Below are 22,256 nucleotides of genomic sequence, written 5' to 3' on the forward strand. Positions count from 1 at the left end.
TTAAGATAGGTCAAGGACTAGTATATTTCACTAACTCGCTATTCAGTGCTGCATGTGTCTCCCCCACATTAAATTATGGTGCAGGGATATGAGGATTCAGAGAGAGTAAAATAGCCTAAACAACACCGAGCTTCACGCTGTGTTTTAGGCATACAGTAGTTGCTACTACTCTGGCTGCTCAGGGATAAAGAGATTGGATACCTGTATCAATAAAGAGAAAATGGGAAGTTCTAAGACAATAGGGTCAACCTGACGGTTTCTCTTGGAGTGAATGCCACACTTCTCCATCAGCTACAGAGCTAAATGCTGTTTTTGAGGAGACCTATTTACAATATGTGTATAGAAATAATTTACCTTGCAGCATGAACACATTTGGAAAAGCTACTTGCTAGATTTCAAGATTTGATTATAACCAAATAATGATTTCATTATAAAAAAAATGACTAACATGTATCCAGATCAAGCACAATTAACAAGGAGTCAGATGTCTTTAGTTGCACAGGATGAACACAGATTGTCTGAATTATGCACATTAGGAAAAGTTGAAAACAAATCACATATTATGATGAGAACTTCTGGAATAAATTAAATTTACATTTAAAATCTTGAAATGTACGCTGTACTGATACGTGCCACTAACAGAAGAAAATAACTATTTGTTGGATAAGCTGTGTTACATGGCTTTATCTGTGTCTTGTTATTATTTATTTATTGTCTGTAAGTAAGTGAATGTACCACTAAAAAATATTTACAAATTTCCAGATCTCATCAATACACATAAGAGCGTCCATGGCGACACCCCGTTTGCAAGACTTGAGCAGAGGCATCCAGAAACTTCAACGTCAGCCAGAGGTAGAGGTCACAGCACATCTGTTATCCACCCTCACAGCTCCACAGGGACACTTTACGCTCCCCAGAGCCGTGGAAGTTGGAGGAAGACTTACTCACTGAGAAACAAGAACCCGGAGACCTCTGTTGGACATCCCTCAGCTTCTACCTCCTCTTCTGGTCATCAGTCTAGCTCCACAAGTGTACCTCAAAGAACTTCACTGCCCAGCCACAGCAGAGGTGAGGAAACTGATGGAGCCAAAATGACTGCTTTACCATCAGGGATCTCTCAACAGAAGAAAGAGGGACATATAAAGAGCATCACAGGGATTCAAGCAGTTGCAACAGAGAAAAAAAATACTGAGACTCTTAGAAAAACAGCTGTGTCTCGGCACGAAGACGAAAAAGAAGGTACGGGTTCAACAGGCATTGGTACCCAACATCAAACACTTCACAGACAGACTCAAGGGTTCCAGCAGAAGCCTGAACAGAGGCGTGTTGTCCTGCCAGAGAAGAATGTCAGTGTTTCTGCAGATTTGCCATCTTCAGTCAAGGCCAACACCTCGACTAGTTTACAGAGCAGCCCCCTAAAACCGTCCCTACCAAGTAAAAACAGCACTGAGATTAAACAGACCACTACTACAAAACCTCCAGCAATGCTCACGACTGGTCATTCTGTACCACCGCTCTCTGCTCTGTCTAAAGTAACAAAACAGCCGGTTAAGCCCACATCTCACACCAGCCTTGGACAAGTCAGTGCGTCTTCTTTAAAAAGATCCAAATTCACTTGGGTAAAGAACCAGGATGTGGTAGGAGCAGGTCCAAAACAAGCTAGCTCTGTGTCCTCACCCACAGGCAAAGCTGTGACTGTTGCCCCAATGTCAGTCACAAAAGCTGGTGGAAGCTCCCCCTTATTCTCAACCAGCAAAAGAACCCCTGCTAAGAAGCTACCTCGAAAGCTAAGCCCAGTCACTGTAGCCTCAAAGACGTCTAAGTACAGATGGGTCTCCTCCTCTGCTGGAGCGCAAGCTAAACTAGCTAGAAAATCCCTTTCTCCCAAGGCCCTGACTCTCTCCCAGAGAGCTCTGGAGAGGGGAGAGTCCACAAAAAAGCTCAGATCACCCTCTGCTCCCTCCCCTAAGTTAAAAAAGGGAATTGTGAGTTCCTCATCTAACCCCTCATCGAATAACCGTTACCGCTGGAAGGCCGGAGGTCAGAATTTGAATGCAGCAGCACCAGGAGGGGCAACAGTGGCGCGTCGTAGATCTGCCTTCCACTGGACATCAGAAAAAAGCTACAAAGGTGGGAAAAGAGGATTTGTTTCTCCCACATCTGTTACCCAACGCTTCTCCTTCACGCCCTCTCCTGGTGCGTTCAAGCTCCGCAGCAGGATGAAAATCATCAGGAAGCCTGCCACTGGGTAAGTAATGAAACATAAACAGTCTGATTTACTTCAATTATCAATCATGGTACAGTACAATATATATTTGATACAGCTCTGAGAATTTTTGGGCAACTTCCTTTGGCCAGAAGGTGGCAGCAAAGTATAGCTGACTATTTGTATACCATGAATTGGATAGAGATTTCTCCGTAACATTTGCTTACTAGTAACATCTAGTGTATTAATGGTTAATCTTTTTCTCTTTGTTCTGTGTCGCAGTGGAGGGGGGTCAGAGAAGGGGGCCGGCCCGTCAGCAGTAAAGTTCTCCCCACGGAGTCGGACCCACAGCTTCACCAGGACTCCCACTGGAGTTAGGAGGACACCCTCCAGGGAGCTTGTGTCTTTTGGTAGACACAAGTTGAGACGGCTTTCCCCCACCTTTTCAAGAGCAAGTAAGCAGCACACGCTCCATCTAACTTTCAGAAACCTCACATACATTACTCACTAAAGTAGTAGTGCGAGTAGTGATTAGTGTATAAGTATTTGCAATTAGTAACGTCACTTCATTTATCATAGCTATTCTTCAAAGCAGGCGTCTTTTTACTCTGCAAACAGGTTTGTATTCCAGTCTTTACCTCTTTCCAAAGACTCTCACATCCACTTTGCCCTCTAGATTTTCTACATCAACTATGGTACAAATACACCCACAGTGATTCTTTCTTCTGTTTGTGTATGCTCTCTGGATTTTTTAAAGCTCTTAAAAACATACAGACTCAGTCACTCACTGATGTATTTTGATGTCCTCACACACATTTGCTGTCCTTGGAGGGAGCAGTCTTGCAATCAGGGAGATTAGCTTTTATTCCGCCTCTTCCAGATGACAGGATGACGCATGTCGGTCTTGTTTGAGATTTTAATTTGATTTACATACTTTTTTTCTGTTGGAACACTCTCCCAGTTTCTTGTCTCTAATATTTGCCAAGCTCACCCCAAACATCACCATGTCTCACTGTGTTTTCTGTATCAAAGTCAGTGCAGAAGATTTCAAACACGCAGGTGACGTGCTGTTAGAGATCTCTGGGTCTTTTGGTGTTTTGCTGCATTTCCCTTCTGTGAGACAACAGCAGCACACTGTAAGCAAACATTATTTTTCTGCTTGTACTTAGATTTTTTCATCTCTTTTTATAAATTAATGTTTCCACTTTAGACACACTACATACTCAAAAGCTGCATATAATTGGTTTGGAATTGATACAGAGCTTTTGAGTAATTGGCCCGTCATCTGCCGCTCTGACAGCAGCTATTACAGTAATGTCCAGTAGAGGGCAGCAGCTCACATCCATGTAGTCAGTGTATGGTCTTTGTGTTGCAGGCTGTCACTAGAGAGGCTTACAGGCAGACTATAAGAGGAGGAGGGGGGAGGTTAATTGATTGCCCAATTCAGCCGTGATGGCGAACAAGTGCCGATAGCGGGTAATTTGCAGAGGTGGAGGCAGGCAGCGCCACTGCTATCAAGCCCTGGCACTGCTCTCCCTCCAGTAGATAAAAAGGAGCTAATGCATAATTATCCTTTTGCAAATTGGATTGTTTTAACGAACTGTAGAATATAGGCCTAACCTGATGGAAAGCAATCATTGTTTTTACAGCCGCCTCCCCCCCTCCTTCTCTCCCCCTCCCTCCTTTCCTCTTGCCCCTCCAACCCTCCGGTCATTCTGCGTGTACCCTACACGCCTCATGCCCATCTTGCTGTAATCTCCCATACTCAATGGAGTCAGAAGACATTAGAAAAGCCATCACTATTAACATTAGGCTTTATTCGTCCCCATGGCTCTGCGTCTATCAGCCTGCTTCTCTTTTTTCTGATTCTTTAACTTTATGTGTCCTCTCTCACACTTCCTACATCCCTTCTCTTCCTCTTCATTATTTCTCCATATGTCATGTAAAGAACCTGAATGGCCAACAGCAGGAACACATGCATCTCTAATTAAAGATGTGGATTCAGAGTCAGAGACACAGGATAGGTGGAGCAGGGGTGAGGGCGGAGGAAGATGGAGTGAGTAGAGCTGCTCGTAGCCGTCTGTGCCTCCGATAAGAGCTGCTAATAAAGAGCAAATTGAATTACTAATGATGGGAAGCAGAGTCCCTATAGATGAGCCCGTTAAAAAGCAACCTTATGACCACTCACACATGCATGATAATACAGTCGCAAACAATGTGTCTTAATTTCCTCCTCGATGGCCGGCTGCAGCTTCTCTTCTGCATGTTGGGGGGGCAGATTTCTTCTGAGGTGCTCTGTTATCTGTGCTTTAATTTAAAGGGCATAAACCTAAGTAAGCAGTTAGGTTTGTAATGAATCGAAAGGTGTGTGTGCGTCTATGTGAATGTATACATCTACTGTATATGTGTGTATGCATGCGCTGGGAGACAGCCATGTAGCCCAGATAATCTAATAAAGCAGATAAATGTCAGGACGGGACAGAACACAGAGGGAAGAGTGCTGAGCTGTGTGGCTCCGGGCCCCATGTGACAGGCTTCTGGAGCGTTTCAGGTCTCTATCTCACTCCGCTCTTCTTTCCTCCCTCTCCATCTCTCATCCAGCCTCCCTCAGACTCTCTCCTCTCTGTAGCTGTCCTCGCTGCTCTGCTAATGTGCCTTGTGACTTTTTTTAAGCCCAGTACTGTACATCACTTGCAGACTGCAGGCGTTTTCTGCATAATCCTACTCCCGGTCTGAGCTGTAATGTCGTGTCATTCTTTTGAACATATTTTTGGACTAGCAGGTACAAAAAGTTTTATAAGTAGTAGATTGCTTCAGTTTGTAGGCATGAAACCAGCTGTAACGGCTTCGACGTAATCCATGCGGGCAAGTACGCCCAGTCAAAGTACTTCCTGTAGAAGTGCTGGTTTTTGCCCCTGACAGACTCGGACTGCAATTCTAAGTGTCTGACAAGATCATATAAAAGGCTCCCTGCAGAGACAAACCTTTATCTCTAGATTCTTTATATTAGAATCTTTCACAACTAGAAACCGCTGTTACGTCACTGTTCTTGTGTTTTGGTATGGCACTGCGAAGTTCCTAGAGCACCTCCTCTTTTTGCATTCTTCGTACAGGATGGAAATAAAGTAACGTTGGTTCAGCATGTCGATCAAAGGGCTGCAGGTTTGAAGCAGAAAGCCCTCAATGATAAGGATGTGAGTCTCCTCCTTATCGTCAGACTTTGGAACGATCTCAGTATCCAGGGTGTTATTAACGCCGTGAGACTTCTCGAACTTCACTGGGTTCTCTATCCATGCGTCGATCGTGCTCATCATGGCGTCCATGTCCAAGTCCTCCTGATGGACAACACAACAGTTGGGCAGGTTCTTGATAAGTCTGTTGGTGAGGGTGGTTTTCCCTCGATTGGTTACACAGCCGATGCCGATGATGTGCATGATTTCTGATGGTCAAAGCTTGTAAAAAAAGTCACGAGAGTTCAAAATATTAATAAAACCGTTTCAGGACCGGAGTGATCAGACGGGAAGAAATCTTATGAAGAGAAGGTTGCAACAGGAATCTTTAACTTGAATCTTCCATGGCAACCGTTGTTAAAGGTCAAACGGAGGTGTCGCTCAGACGCCACTCCATGGGCGCAGAATGCAGAGAGAAGTGGTTGTTGCTTTGATTTGTTTCTTAGGTTCTATAATTCTCTCCGGTTTGACACGTTGTACATTCATAATGATGGATGTATAACTCGTAACTCACGTTGTATTGTTTATCGTCTCAAAGGGAGCAGACCATTTAGCTTTAATGCAGGGCTGTTTTTTAGTTTTACAGCATACTGCCTCTTGTTACTGTGAGAGACTATGATCATTTGGATGTGTCCATTAAGACAACACACACACACACACACACACACACACACACACACACACACACACACACACACAACGAGGTCAGATTGTTGACCTGTTTGTGTGTTGTAGTAGGACTGGCTCTCTCACTGTGGCAGTGCTGCTACCTTTGCTCTCTCAGCATCAGCTTACCAACATGTTGCCCCCCCACCCACCCAAAGATACCATGGAGCCCATTACCACCGCCAAAGATTCCTCCTTCGTCACCCCCCCCTGCTCGGGGGATCCTCTTACCGTGCCAACAGTGATCCCATTTATTTTAACCATAAATCATACGTGCTCCTCTGCATCGAGGCCGTGCTCCCACTGACATTTTCCACTTTCTCCTCATGTACACCCACTGTGTGCACACACCGTGGACCGGCTGTGCTGAGTACTTTTACTTTAGGATAAGATAGGATAGACTTTATTGATCCAAATCAAAAGTAAGACAGTTTTGATGTTTATTTCACATAATATTTCACAATATCACTGCCAAGGAGTTTGTCTTTGGACTGCGCTCTGTCCTTTTTTGGCTTCATCTTGGCACGACACACGTTTGTTTATTTTTGTTTGTTTATTTGCATCACTCTCTGGTTCACACTTGCTCCAGTTTCTCCCACTTTTCCTTCACACCGCGGCCACTTGTCGTGCGCTCCCGTCTCACTGTCTCACTCCCACACATGTACACACACCTCGAACACACACGCACAACATGCAAAGAAGGGACATTAGCTCACTCTTTGTTTGTTTGTTTGCACACAGATGGTGCTGCTATGCACGTATTGGATGAGTAACTCTATATCTGTCTCTACATCACTCATACTCTACATGCTTTTTATTGGTCAAATGATTTTAATAGTTCGTGTGTTGGTGTGTGTGATTGTCCCATCAGCTGCTTTCCTGCATACCGTTCTCTGGATGCCATTCCCCAGAGCTCCCATAGTATTATCAGTTGGATAACACACACATTTGAACTGTGTGGACCTCAACCTGTAATGCACGCACACACACACAAGCACGCACATACAGGCATTCTGCTCATTCCTCTGCACTTTCTCAGGCTCTCTGTGTCAAACAGGTGGATCTCTGTCTTCTCTGTCTGTCTGTCTGTCTGTGGCTTTCTTCTCTTCCTATCTCTTCCTTTCTTTTTATATCTGTCTCCATTTGTCACACACTTACACACACACACACACACACACACACACACACACACACACACACACACTCTACAAGACAAGTGCACCCACACAGAAATATTTGACACATCCTGAATTGTGGCATTGCCCTAATGATTTACGTAGAATCTTCTGCCATTGCAGATTGAGATGTTTTGTTATTTTTTCATTCATGTTTTTGCATTTAGTAGAAACAAAGTAGCTCTGCATTCATTTATCTGTGTGCCTGTGCATAAACAGTATCGCTGTTCGGTTGCGTGAATGATTCAGTTTCCCATTGAAGATGGTGTCTTGTGCAGAAATGGCTCAGTATAGCTCTCTGCCGCGGTGCACGGTAACATTTGGCATTTTGATTAACCTCTCAGAACCCAGGGGGGCTGTGCACGCTGGTGATCAGACCCCTGTACCTACAGTATGTCCACATGAGGAACTCCTCCCTATTCGTGTTGTAAACCCCCTCCTCCTCCCACAGACGCTCATCAAACTGTCAACTGGCCATAATTAAAGTTCTGACTCATTTGAGCTCAACGTGCAGATGGACCTCGCTGCCCTGGAGGACGAGAAATTTATGGTCAACAACTTTGTCAAATGACCAGATTACCTTTGTTGAAAGAGTTTCAAATTGCTCATCAGGTTTTATACATAGCAATATTCACATATTTGAATAAGTATTATCACATGTTATAGATCTTGACTGAACTCCCAGATGAACTCATAGTGCTGTTTGCCTTGTCCTTACAATCATCAAGGAGGGGGATGAGCGGCATGTGTTGAAATGTGTAATCAATACTATTGAGTTCAGAAACTTTAGCCTGAGATGACTTTGACCCCTTCCCAGTTAAGGAGGTAAATGTTTTCTTGCTATCCAGAGGAGTGGCCCATGTGCCAGGCTGTCTGAATAAATCAGAAACCTAACAGGACCCAGGCAAAGCCCTTACTAATTATTTGAGAACACATGGCAGAGGATGCCCGTGTCATTTCTCGGTAAATAGCTTGGCTGGGGTTGGGGTGTTGCTGTCTTTAATTATAGGGGTATCAATGCTGAAAATAATCCAACTTTCTACTATTTAATCAGGAACAACTCCTCATGATGATGTCTTCTGCCTATAGTTAGTGCAGTGTCAAACTGTTTAGCTGTTTCACCTCTTTAAGGTGATTTAACACTTGTTTTACTAGGCCTTTAAAACTGTTTTGCAAGTTATCTAATAAAATAAAAATAATGTTTTTTGGTTTTGGTTAAAAAAACACATTTGGATCACATCCATCACTCTCCATTCAGGAAATGTGTTGGAGGAGGCAGATGCAGAAGAATAAGTCTGATCATTTCTTATTTTATGTTTAGCAAAGTGCGTCTCCTTCACAATAAAATAGCGTGTCACTGAACTCTGTGCACATCCACATGCTTTTGGAGTAGAGCTGGCAATATGACAATCATTAAAACAATATGAAAATGTCTATCGTGATGTCACAAAACCAGCAGCTGAACTGCTTTACGGCAATTTGTACGTCATTTTGACAACGCTTTACGTTCTAATCCTCGCACGTGGGAGTGAACCTGGAGTGAACCATAGAGAGAGGCGCTGTTTATTAACACGGACATTAACGTGCAGAAAGGAGTCAGGCTCAGCGAAAACAGAAACTCTGTACTTTTTATTTGCCAAGTATTTAATTCACACAGGATTATCCAAAAATAGGCTTTACCGTGTGGTTATTTCATATGGACTAATTATTTGTTAAATTAGCAGAAAACACGATATATCGTGATATATATCGAGATTTGAAAAATCCTATTTCGTGATACAGGATTATGGCCATATCGCCCAGCCCTGTTCTGGAGCATATCAGGGACTATAAAAAGTAATTCCTGTATTTTAAACTAAACAAACTCAACAGTTCTGTAACAAAACTGTGTTTAAACTTTGATTTCATTGATCAGTTTGTTTTCCTGTGCGGTCTTATTGTGTATCATAAACAACGTCTGATCTGGTATCAGGGAGGAGATAGTTAGGGGCCTTTAGGAGCTACTCCATAAATCTTAACCTTTTGTCAGCTGGAGAGCATGCTGGTATAGCTGCCCCCCCCTCACCCTGCTCCACCCCACCCCTCTGACAGTAACCCTATCCCCCCCAGCTCTCCCCCATATGTCTGCACACACTCACTTGTTACCATAATAATCATTGAGGGGCTGCTGTTTACGTGGGAAGACGAGCAAAGAGTCTGAGGAGCGCTCGGCATGTTAATTATGCCCCCACACACACTTACACAAAGATATACACACGGACACACACGGACACACACGGACACATGGTTGAGCAGGGATTGTATGACTGATTTGGGGGAGGGGGGGATTCATCACTGGCTGGTCATCATGGACGAGGCAGGGTTATCTGGGCACTGGGCATGGCTGTTGACATGGGGCTGGTTTATGGCTTCAGGGTCGTGAGGGGGGTTTCAAGGAAGTTAGATTGTACTTAGAATTTAATCACGCAATGCAATCTTCTTTTAAAGGGCTTCACTTTGGGACCTTAATATCAGCTCTACAGAGCCAGAGCTGAACTCTGAATTATCCACTTACAGTCGTCTGAAATTACATTTCCTTTGGTCCTTAGAACTTCTTGTTTTCTTTTATGGTAGACGTTTTTATTCTAGCTGTCTAATCAGAAACAAGTTTACATAACATAAAGGTCCCTAAAAACTGTTGACTAACCAATGATCATACATTCGTTCTCCACTGACTGGTTTTCCAACATGGAGATATTATTTGCCAAAGTAAGAGACATGTGTGACACGTCACTTGTTCCTGTGCACCTCCAAATAGTTGAGCACCATTTGTTTACAAATTGCAAATGGCTGTTTGTTTCTTGTTTTATTTTATCATGAACAAGAAATGTTATAGAGAAAGAATGGCAATGTTTCAAAGGTTTTAAAAGGAGCCCTCTGTACTATGTTTCTGCAGTAGGAGGCTTCAGTTGAAGGACTGCTTTTCTAGGACTCTAGTTTTTTGGACAGAGGGGTCAGAGAGAAGATCAGGGGATGTTCAGGCATTAAATGTTGGTTCTCTTGTCGTCAGTGCAGAGGCCACAGTGGCCACACACATACACCTACAAGTTATTTTCAAGACGTTCCGCTTCTCATGATTCCTACCTCTGTTTGTCTTCTCTCTGCAGCCACATTGTGTGATTGCTCAGCCACACCATCGCTCTGTTTCCCTACTTCCTCCCTCTCCACAGGGATTAAACGTATTCCCCTAATTAATGTCTTGGCTGCAAGTCTCAGTAGGTTGGTGGAGCCAAGTAGGGGTCACAACCCATATTCCTGTAGTGCTAGGGAAATCTTTTTTATCTGTCTTTCTGTATGTCTCCATCTTTCTGCCCCCCCCCGCCTTCAGTCTCATGCCCTCACCGTTGCTCCACCTGGCTCTTCATCCGAGCCCCACAGCCAGTCTCCAGGTCGAGGCCCCGGGCTGGAGAGAAACATGACCCCTTGTCTTCCTGAGGTTTTTTTTTTTTCAGTAATTCCAACTCTCCATTTCAGTCATACCGGCCTGGACACCCGAACCCCCCAAATCTATTCTGGTCTTGTTGAGTTATTCAGTGACCCTCTACAATCCCCCCCCCCCCACCACCAGTCTATACTACTCCCTTTCCCATCTAAGTGCCTCCTTTCCTCTCTTGATCACCAGTCTTCCTCTCCTTTCCCCTCTCTCCTTCATGTCTTTGACCCTCCCATGGGGAAAGTTAAGTTTTAAGTCTCAGGCCCCTCACGGGTATTTGACTGTGTGCCTCCAGCCATGATTGGCACGCAAACCTCTGAGGGTAATGCCCAGACTTTCCCTTAAGTCCCTGACCTCCAGGCAGAGGGTAGGCTTCTTAAGCCCACCATAACCCTCCTACAGGTGTCCCCCAGATTTAACCATTAGCAATAATGTTGTCGGTGTTGGGAACAAATGTGGAGCAGATTCTTTGGCAGAGACATGATGGACAGGTGTAAACTGAATGATCGATCGGTCCTGTCAACCACATGCTTGACTCTCTCTCTTTGAAGGAACATTCCAGTTTATTACAACTTGGGTCTGATTTTATAGTTTGTATCCAGCAACATGAATACAGTATTTTGTTGCAACAGTACCAGTACCAGCACCATCAGTTACCAAATGACATCTGCACCTTTTATAAGCGACAATCAATGCATTTACAGTAGGGACGTACGGAGATACACGATAGGATTGTTTACATTGCGTAACAGAACTGTATATGATTGTGTGCAGACAGAGAGCGTCCGATGTCGGACCCTCTTTTGCCCTTAGAACACTGTGAGGAGTAAACTGGTCCCGCTGTTGTTTATTTGCTTGCCACAACTTCACGTGTGATTGATGTCCTGTCACTGTTTCAGTGCTCTTCCTCAGCGAGGAGAACGGGCAAATCTGTAGCTGTGTGCGTCATAGCATCACACCAGAAAGGGGGCAGAGATTAGCGCGTGGACCCGGGTTTTGTGTTCCCATCAATGCTGATTGGAGCCGAGGTGGTAACTTTTCCCACTAAGCAAAAAAGACGGGTGTTCGCGGGTGTTAGCAGGTTTTTTGACCAGTGAGAAAAGAGCTTAATAAAGTAAAATGTTTTCTCCATTTCATTTCTGTTTCTCCCTTTACCTCACACTCACCCACCTCCCCTTCCATCCCTCCTCCCAGTGTTTCATCTGTCCCTCTCCTCCTCTTCCACAGGGCCTGTTGTGTTTGGGTATTTAATAATGGATGCCTGTTTGTGTTTGTCAGTCAGCACGCTCTTGTTAAAGGGCTTTAAGATAACTGCTAATTCCAGCAGGGCTGTATTGATTAGCCGCGCCGGGTGTGGATTGTTTTATAGCCCGAGAAGAACGCTGCATCCCCCTCCATCAACCCCTTCCCATGCTCCTTCAGTACCCTCAACCCCCCCATCAAGGGTCTCTCACTGGTTGAATAATTAATGCTTAACCTATTTAATTAGTGAGATTTGCTCTGAACAGAAGCAGAGTAATTGAGTCCTCGAGTCTTCGTGTGGTTGGAGGAGGTGTGTTTTTGTTTATCTGAGTGTGTCCGTCACACGTACCCTGATTGCTGCATTAAGTGCCTCACTTCCTCCTGAACTCTCAATTAAAACAGCTTGTGTGATTCAGAGAAGCACTGGGGCTTCGAACCTGACTTGCAGCAAGTTAGCGTTAGTGCCGTTTGCATTTGTGGTAGTTATGGTTGTTTTCAGCAGCTGCATGCAAGCAGGGTTGGCATGGAGGCTGGAGGGGGAGTGCAGCAAACGGTGGAAAGCTCAGACTATTAGCTCTGCTTTGTGATAATAATAATAACAACAGGTGGATTAAAAGGATTGGAAGATCCTCCATGATGGCAGATAGGAAAATGATTTCCAGGTCACAGGTGAAGCGAGGATGCGAGGAGGCATATGGTCATATAATCAAAAACGCCTGATCAGTAGATGGCAGCAGGCCGAAGCGCTGATTGGTCAGAGACAGCCGCTGGTCTTGATTCCATCACGTCTTCTTGGGCCAGCACAGACTTGGCAGAAAATCCCAGAACTGGAGGTCAGTACTATTTTTACTCACCTGTGAGTGGGTCAGGGTGTACAGCCAGAATCATGTTCACACACAAACACACACCTGCACGTGTACACTTGCCCACCGGCAGATCCTGCTGCTGCATTCCTGCCAGTGAGCTGCAGAGGGGGCTCTGCACATGTTCACTGCTGGCTCAGCAACCTGAGCAACTGGTGATCTACTGCCCCTGTTCACATCGCAGCAACCTGTCACTCAAACAAAAACTCACACTGAGGTTTCCTTGTTGCAGGTGCATGAACGTATTTACAGAGATACAATCCCAAATATGTGGCCACCTCGTAAACGTTTCAATTCAGTTTTTTTACAAGATGGTTACTAATGACCATTATTTCAGGTTAATATTAATGCTAGTGGTTCTGTTTCCGGCCCTAATACTTAGTCCGTGCTTTGAAGAAACTGTAACTCATTTCTAAAGGTTGTTCTGGATCGTTCAAAGATCACACAGGTTAACTTGCTAACTATCTTAGGAACAAGACACACTGTCAAATAAAACTATAGACACAACGTTTAAGGGGAATTCCAGTGTTGTGTGTGAGTGTGTGATGAATAGGTTCAAAACATTTTGAAATGGCTCCAGAAGATCGATTCAGCCCGCAGGTGCAAGACAGTCACAGTCTCGTAATGCCTTCAGGGTCAAATGAATCCGATTCAAAGTGCCTGACAACATCACAGAAAGGATCCCTACAGATCCCTCCTTATTAAAGTAAGATGTGTTTTTCAAACCATTAACAGCTGTTACATCGCTCTCTTCAAAGCCACCAGACGCCATCATTTTACCTGGCTGAGCACAGGAGTTGCAGGTCTGCCGCAGCTTCAAACAGCTATTATTTTGTGAGCTCAGATCAACTGCAATAACACAAACTAACTTCCCGATCGAGGCCACCAAGTTGGGGGGCAGCACAGTGTATAGAAACAGAGTCATCATGTCCCCTGTGTCAAAGTCACTGCGGCTCATAGATGACTCCGTAGGGGGTGTGTGCAGTGCTTTTGTACTTCTATACTTCTGCAGGGGGATCTTTTTATTTGTGGGCATGTTGCTCCAGGTATATTGGTTTATTCATGGAAGCTGGGACGTGGAATTGCAGTGTATTAAAGCTGCATGTAAGCAGGTTGACCTTAACCAGAGTATGACAAATAGCAGGGCTGCATCGTGAATGTAACATACAGGAAAAATCTTCTACAGGTAACCTGCATCTTTATCTGTGTCTTAAATCCTTGCACATGCACACTTTTTTTCAGTTTAGCAAGATAATGCATGCCAGCACACTCGATCATATTTATATATCTGAAATTCTGCTGCAAATCTCCAAGTGTCTTCTTTCGGGGTGGGGGCACACTTTGCTGTGCGTCTGTGGAGGAGAGCACAGAGCGACTGTGAGAGAGAGTACAGTATTGATCTGGGGCAGTTCATTTTCTGCTGTCCCCGGTGAGTTGCTCTGGGGGAAATAGCTAGTTTGTCTCCTGTCATTGTGGCTTCAGAGTTAAAGAGGAGTAAAAAAGGAGCAGAGGAGGCGGGGTTAAGAATGCCACTTGTCTAAAGGGGACAAGAGAATCATGAGCACAGAGACCTCCTCAGTCACAGGAACACCAGCACACACCATGAGGACACCTGTCCCTATTTGGGCCTAAAATGTTACATTACACAGCGATTTATGATCCGTCCCCTGGATGCATGCGTGTGTGTGTTTATGTGTCTGCACATGTACTGAAAGGTATTAAATGTATCCACGTGTGAGGCTGGTATTGTGTGGGCGCTGCTGAAGAAAGCGATATTGATCATTCGCCGTTTACTGTCCCCTGCTCCCCTGTGAATTGCTCTGTGGGAAGTGGTTAATTTGTCTCCTGTCCGGGGGTCTTCTGTGTATGTGTGTGTGTGAGAGAGAGAGTGTGTATGAGCCCTGTGTGTGTGCCTGTGGCGTGTGTGGTTAATTTGTGTCCTGTCTTTGTGGGGCTTAGCTGTTAAATACTTCACTCTGTCTCTGTGGAGACGCACACTGATATCATTGACCGTCTTGTTCAATGACAGCTTTGCTGGACGAACGGCCAAATAGACGCCATCGACAATATAAACTGTAATGCACAGAAAATTCAAAGTGACCAAGTGATAAACGCCACAAGATTTAGATTTAATAACGTTTTAAACATTTTCATACATAAAAGCCTGTTTAAGAGAGAATGGTGGAGGTATTAGAGCTGATCATTTAAGCTTAATTCTACAATATGCCTCATGTCGTATGTCTTTTTGTTTATCACATAATGCTGGGATTGAACAAAATGGTCAGATCTTGCACAGAAACATTAGATCATTGCCTCCTGTTAACACCACTTGTCTGTAGCACTCCCCACCCCAGGCCTACATGCATGCACCCGTGCATGTGAAACATTATAACATATCTGCTCCCTTACAGTTTAGTTTGTATCCTCAAGGTCCATGACCCCTGGTCTATTTTTGAACGGATTACCATGCTGCTATTTCCTCCCTCGTCCCTCTCACATCGAGGCTTGTCTTTCAGTGCATTCTCACTTTAATGAGTTTGTACATATAAATGACCACTTTGGTGCAACGTGTGTTAGATTACCACAATGATGGTGATTGCGTAACTATTTAACTAAAGCACCGACTCACAGAAGTTCCACAGTGTGGCTGCAGCACTGTGCTCTGGTGGTTTACTTCTAACTTTTGTAATGTCGTTCTAACACTTCGAATAACATAGTAAAACTGTTTTTTATTGCTTCAAGCAACAAGAGTCGTGAGGTTGTTAAGAGGTCAAGGGGACTCGTTTCCTACGCTTCAAAGGAAACACACACTCCAGCTGATTTGACATGCTGACGTGTGATTGGCCGTTGCCTTACTTCCCAGCATGCTCAGGAAGAGTTGTATTCCTTTATTTGCCAGAATTGTCACATTCTGGTTTATATGAGAGGTGCTTAATTCATTCTCTGTTTGACTCTCAAATGACATGTCTTTATGCAACACAGAAGGTCCGTGTTGGACTGGTGTTCTTACCTGCGGGCTGATGATATGATACCACCAAGCAGTGGCAAGTATATATTCTTGCTGTGACTTTATCATCTGACTGAATGAAGGCTTTTAGCTGCTGTGACTTTGAAGGACTTTTCTTGGTGCATATGCGTCTGCGTATGTTTGTGAGCACACTATACCAGTGGTTCAGCAGCGGTGTCCGCTTCGAGCAGATGCCCGCTCCTCCTGGTTGCGATCAGCATTTTAGCGGGCTACCTCCAACTCTTCCCTGGCCCAAAGGGACCAATTAGGCCCTGGCAGCTGCACCCAGAATGCCGCCATGGAATGGGGGGGCAGCGAGTGGGTTGGCGAGGATGCTGCACAAGAGAAGGGCACATAGAGATAAGGACACATGGAGACATGGAGAGTAACATCACTGAGTTATTACAGAGACTTCCAAAGAGAGTAGTTTCCTCTGAGAAGAGAGCGAGCAATTACTGGAGAGAAGTTGATGAGGAAGAGAAGGTGGAGAATATTTGGAGGAGCCGTTTGTTTATTTGCAGCCTGTTTTCTTCAGACCACCTGCTGCTCTTTTAGAGGGTCAGAAAGGAGTGTGTAGGAGCCTTGGCCCCCTGCCCTCACCAAATTAGCACCCAAGCCGACAGGAGACCTGACGGTCCCTCATCACGCCGTCGTCCCCCTTTCTCCCGCCTGAACTTTAGCCCCTGATCCCTCACTTTTCACCCCGGTAAATGCAGTGCCATGTCAAGGGCCGGCCCCCCCAGTTACTGAGCTGACCGTGGACCGGGGCCAAAGTGAACTTTCAGACACAGGTTCTGTAGTTATTTCAGCACGCCCTCTTCATTACATCCAGACTCAAAGGTCAAATATCAGTGTTACTGCCAAGAGTCATGTGTAAATCTATACTCTATATATTATTGGACACGCAAACCTTTACAGTTACTGAAGGATTTACGATCCAAATGCTGTTGTCAAAAACAGAGTGGGACATATCTAAAAATAAAGTGATTAATGTCGTAACAAACTAAAGATCTGCGTCGCAATACTTGATTATTCAAATATTTGACGATAGAGGACACAATAATGTATTGATCAAATTAACTATATATCCGGATAAATCCCTTCAGATTTACATCAAGCATTGAAAAAAAATCAATCATTAAGAAGCACAAGAAATAATAAGATCACGCAATGAGGAAAAAACAATCAGTTGCAGTGTTAGATAAGAAACCAAAGCATCTTTAAATAAAGCAAATGAGGACAGCCATCGATTATGTACAGGGTAAATTATTCCAATCAAAGAAGCTATAAACATAAAAGCTCTTTTTTCCAATATCTTCAAGGCTGTAGGATCGATATAAAAGAGCTGATCAGAGCGCCTCAGTGAGGAATGTGAAGTAAACAAACAGCTTTTAACTTCACATGTTTAAAATGCAGGAACTCGTGTCTTTATAAATACCAAAAAATAACAGACACCAAGACTTTAAACTATGGGCATTTACCTGCTGCTGTAACAGCCTTCACTGTTTAAGGTAACGTTCCACCAGATCTTGGGACCAACCTGCAGGACGTTCTGGTTTTTAACAGTGCGAGATTAGTGGTTAACATGAATAACATGACAGTTATATAGGACGATACCACAACAAAAGCGCAGCAAATGGACTGCACTTCTTCCAACCACTCAAAGTGCTTTTTACACTCCATGTCACCTTCACCCTTTCACATACTGATGGCAAAGGCTGCTATCTGAAGTTCCTCAGTGTCTTGCCCAAGGACACTTTAACATTCAGGGATCGAACACCCAACCTTCCCATTGAGAGATGGCCGACTCTACCACTGAGCCACTGTAAAAAGAGCATCAGTTGTTGGCCACTGACGTTGGGTGATAAGGTCTGGCTCAGCATTTCAGTCCATCCCAAAGGTGTTAAACGGGGTTAAGGTCAGGGCTCTGTGGCTTTGCCCACAGGGGCATGAAGATGTCTCTTCATCTGAACTAAAGCCTGATTTATTCTTGTACACAGAGCCTATGCCGTGTGTTTGTGCCACTGGGAAATCACACTAGCAAAACTAGTTGGCTGTTGGGTTCATATGCCACTGTCTTGAACCTTTCCAGCATCTTCATGTTCTCCAAACTTTGGCGACCGAAACGAGTGGGCCAAACCTCGATTGGTCTTTGTGGTTCTTTTTTCCGACGCCCCCACCTCCCCTCTGCTTGACCCATGCTCGGCTCCCCTCCTCCCTTAACACTCTGACACGTTTGCGATGCTTGTGTGTCTCCCTGCGGGCGTGTACATCACCCCCTCGTCTCTCACTCAGTGGCTGAAACAGAAGTTGAGGGTTGGTGTCTGACCGGCTGACTGGGGGCCATCACTCACTGGCTCAAAAGAATCAGCAGCATGATGGATGCTCACCGCGCTGGCATCTGCAACCAGAACCTCGGTCCTGGTCTAAATCTACACCACTGAGCCACCTCTGCTCCCTGTCTGTGTGTGCCTGTGTGTCTGTGATGACTGACATACAGAACTGCTGCAGGGCCCTTAACCCATCACTCAGTAACCAACACACTGTAGCTCCACAAGCAATCTCTTATATCCTAAAATGAGTTAATTCTAGTGCAATAACATCTTCAGACAAAACTTCCAAGGATGAAACTATTTCTAGATGTTACAGCTTTGCTTCTCAACAAAATAACACAGCAGCTGCTACATGCACAGCCATCAGTTCGCTTTTTTCATCGTTCTCTGTGTAACTGTTTTCAAAGCAAGAGTAAGACACTTTCATTTTGTGACGATTTCAGCAGCCCCATGTGGACCAAGTGGTGCTTCTTATCTCTTTGCTAAACCTCTCCTGTAGATGCATGTGTTGTATCCTCTGAAGAAAAATCTCCTCCTGCTTTTTGTCACTGTCTAACGTACGACTCACTGTAAAACTCTGCTGGGGAAAAAGTCAACAAAGGCCGTTCTGTAAATCACAAAAACGATAAAACTAGGTTTGTCAAAACTCCCAAAAACCATTCATTGTCTCTTTGGTCCTCGTATCTTGTCCCTCTTACTTGTGCCCCCCTCCCCCTCCAACAACATGAAGGGTGTTGTCAGGTCTCCCACATGGAGCTGCTCACTTGCTCCGGGGTCTTGACGTGTATCATGTGGGGCAGAGGTTCACATCCCTGGTGGAATCTTGTGTTTCCCTGTAGGGATGCACTCACTTAACCTTCAGGTGCCCTAGTCACACTTGGAAAATGTTTTATGAGACACGCTTACCGCCCCCCCAAGCTTTCAGTCTCACAAACACACACACACACACACCTTCACTCTCTACCCTCCCAAACAGATGCACGTGTAACATATGTAATAATGGCAGTCCCTAAGTGGACAAAGCCCCAGGCTCTTCCTCTTCTAATGGGATCTGCTGATTGACAGCCACAGTCATCCCTTTGACCTAACACGACACTGTGCGTGTGACACACACGTCACGGGACGGACATGAAATGTTCGTGGCGGATCAAAACCTGACGGAGCTCTGATCACCGCAGAAGACTCTGTCAGCTCTCAGGGTAGGGGTCAGGGTCAAGGTTGAGTTCAAAGGAAATGCATGTTTTCATCATGTCTTATTTACGTTATTGATGTGCTTTACGGCTACAGGAGCATATGGCTGCTCTGGAAAAGCATGCATAGGGGCTATTATCATTTAATTATTCATCAAGGATGTTGCAAGTCTCCTTGTATATCATTCAACAGTTGGAAAAATACTTAGACATGGATTGTGCTCCGAACATGTGGAAAAAAAGCTTACCTTTTATGATTACGTTTTTGAAAACATATAGATCAATCTAATAATTTAAGTTTATTGTTTTTAACGCGTCACATTCAAGGGAATTTACTTTTTTTTTTTGACTGTTAATCTGTCGTTACGGGTGGCCCCAAGCTAAATTACAGATCTTTACAACCTCACCTACTGCTCACAGGTAAGCTATCAAACTGTTAACGTTTGAGAATAATTGATTCCAAAGTTAATTTTTCCCCCAGGAAGTAGATGAGACATTTAATATCCCATATATGACTCAAATACAGTGTACAGAGAGACACTGGAGTGAAATACTACCGTATTCCAGTCAAGGGCATTGATCGCTGCAGGCTCAGAGCGGTACAGAATCTGAAATACAACAAGAATATACCGGTGGATCGTCTAAAACATCTTCAGGTCTGCATTCTACATTTCAAACCTGACGATTTTGAACGAGCCATGTCATCGGAGGCGGGCGTCCTAGATTAAAGAAGTGTAGTTTAGCGAGCTCCCGGGCCTCCGCCAGATAACGGCGGATTTCCCTACCATAATGGCATTAGCTCCCCATGATAGCATGATATGGATGCAGATGAAACGGCTCGCCAGCTCAGTCAGAAAGCAAGTTACCCAAACTGAAGCTTACTCATTAAAATGTTGTATCTCAACTGTTTAGTGTGTGCACCGATATGAATCATCATCAACAGGCACTGTTATTGAGAGCTACAAAAAATACCTGGATGACGGACGATGTGCTAAAATGATTTCTAAAAACAATTATTGATTTTTTTATGGTCATCTAATATCCTATCATTTTTCAGCAGTTCTGTTTTTTTTCATTTATTAAAATTTTGTTGGTCATGCGATCTTTGCATTTTCATATATAAGTTAGAAATATCATTACCTTATTAAGCTAGGCTATAGCAACAACCCTCCAGTAAACATTTGTGTTTCTTGTGCCTGTGCGCGCGGCTCATTAGAAGAATTCCCCTGCCCTAGCTGGCCCGAGGTTCCCCGGGTCAGCTGGTATATGTTACAGCTGATGGCACCACAGCGATGATGGACGAGGCCACAAGCCAGTAGCTCCCCCCGCCCTCCCCCCATCATCACCACCACCACCACCCCACTCCTTCCAAAACACACTCTTGAACACGCCTCTCTGCGGTGACATCACCACCAAGCTGGCTGACAGCTGAGGGCACGCACCAGGGGCCTCCTGTGTCAGTATGTGGCCCCACGCAGCCATCAGCCTGTCAGTCCATGTCAACTCTTCATCCACATATACACTAATGGAGCCCCCGAGTGCTCCTCTTAAAGAGTGCAGTCCGCCATACAGAAATAATTTCTTAAATATAATACTGTTTATTCTCAGGCGTCTCGCTTGCAGCCAGGTGTTAAATCGGTCGTGACACGGAACAGAAGTGAAGCGCAATTGATTAATGTCGAGCCATCTGCACTTACAGTAACCTCTGTTCTCTGATGGCAGGTCTGATTTTAGTCTGCAGAAATTAATCAAGGTCACATGTAGAATTACTTAAAGGATTCAGAAAACATTTACTGTAACGTAAACCTCCACTGCTCCCTATTTTTGTATCTTATAATTAAATCATTTGACTTTAATGTTTAACTTGTCACATTGACTGTGCAGTCAATCTCACCAATGCCATCACCTTTTTTCTGAGTATGCTGGATGTGTAAATAGCAAATTTTCTCTGTCAGGTTTTCCATAACAACTTTGAAAGGCAGGCCGTGTGTCTTTAAGATGTTTCTTAGAGTTCCTCTGCCCCTTTGTGGAGGAAATAAACGATAATCGTAGCTTTAATTTCCCCACAGAGGGACGACATTTTCCCAAACAGCATCTGTTGCAGAGATGCTCTTCATATTAACACAGATTTACTGCAAGCTCAACCCTTTAAATAGATGTGAGGTTTTTGATTGATCAAAGCTCTTAAAAAAACATGTTGAATATAATTTTACATGTTCCAACATTTTTGGTAGGGCTTCCTTTAACTCATTCTTCACAGAATCATGACTAAGATGTATTGAAATACAATGATACATTAATTTGTTTGTTCTCCGGTGGAAAAACTATGTCACATCAGCCCGCTCTCACTTCCAGAGAAATGTACCTGTGAAATTCAGAAACTTGCTCAGTGGCCTGTTGTTTAACAATATTGGGATTATTTTTTGTGGCGATTTAATTTCCAAACTATGATCTTTTTACTAATTATAACCAAGTACATTTGGAGACTTAACCTAAACAAACTGATTCACAACGTTTACCACATTATAGCTGCACATTCAAAACTCACTAAAAATGTGAAATTATTCTCAGCAGGCGTTATTCTTACAGTCTAACCAGACTTTGGTTATTTAGTATCGCTAACTAGAGACTAGTTAAACTGAAAGTTACCAGATTTTGCATATTTATTATTTGCTACATGACTGTATGTGCAAAGCTGGTGGTAGAGCAGTAACTATTATATTTTATAGTGAGTGTCCAGTCACCAAGCTGTGGTATTGGCAAGTTGGGAGAGAGAACGTGTTGGTAATTATCAGTAGGGTTTCTTCACCACTTTGACCTTTTTGCACTGCATTTTACTTGAGCCGTATCAACCAATGCATACACTGAAACT

The 22,256-nt window shown here is 44.1% G+C and overlaps 1 protein-coding gene and 1 pseudogene across 1 annotated transcript in view; one reads left to right on the forward strand and one right to left on the reverse strand.

Annotated features, from left to right (window-relative positions):
- The window catches only part of zc3h3 (zinc finger CCCH-type containing 3), a 54,603-nt gene that overhangs the window by 500 nt on the left and 31,847 nt on the right, over positions 1-22,256 (forward strand). Inside the window, exons 2-3 of the mRNA XM_069679721.1 lie at positions 763-2,248; positions 2,489-2,661. Of these exons, the coding sequence (XP_069535822.1) occupies positions 763-2,248; positions 2,489-2,661 (1,659 nt within the window). The remainder of the gene's footprint in view (positions 1-762; positions 2,249-2,488; positions 2,662-22,256) is intronic.
- On the reverse strand, positions 5,242-5,640 carry LOC138607184 (nicotinamide riboside kinase 2 pseudogene; annotated as a pseudogene).

This window comes from Semicossyphus pulcher, unplaced genomic scaffold (assembly GCF_022749685.1).
Source record: "Semicossyphus pulcher isolate SPU_LCO1_2020_fin unplaced genomic scaffold, fSemPul1.0.p SCAF_4, whole genome shotgun sequence".
In the NCBI taxonomy this organism is placed as follows: Eukaryota; Metazoa; Chordata; class Actinopteri; order Labriformes; family Labridae; genus Semicossyphus; species Semicossyphus pulcher.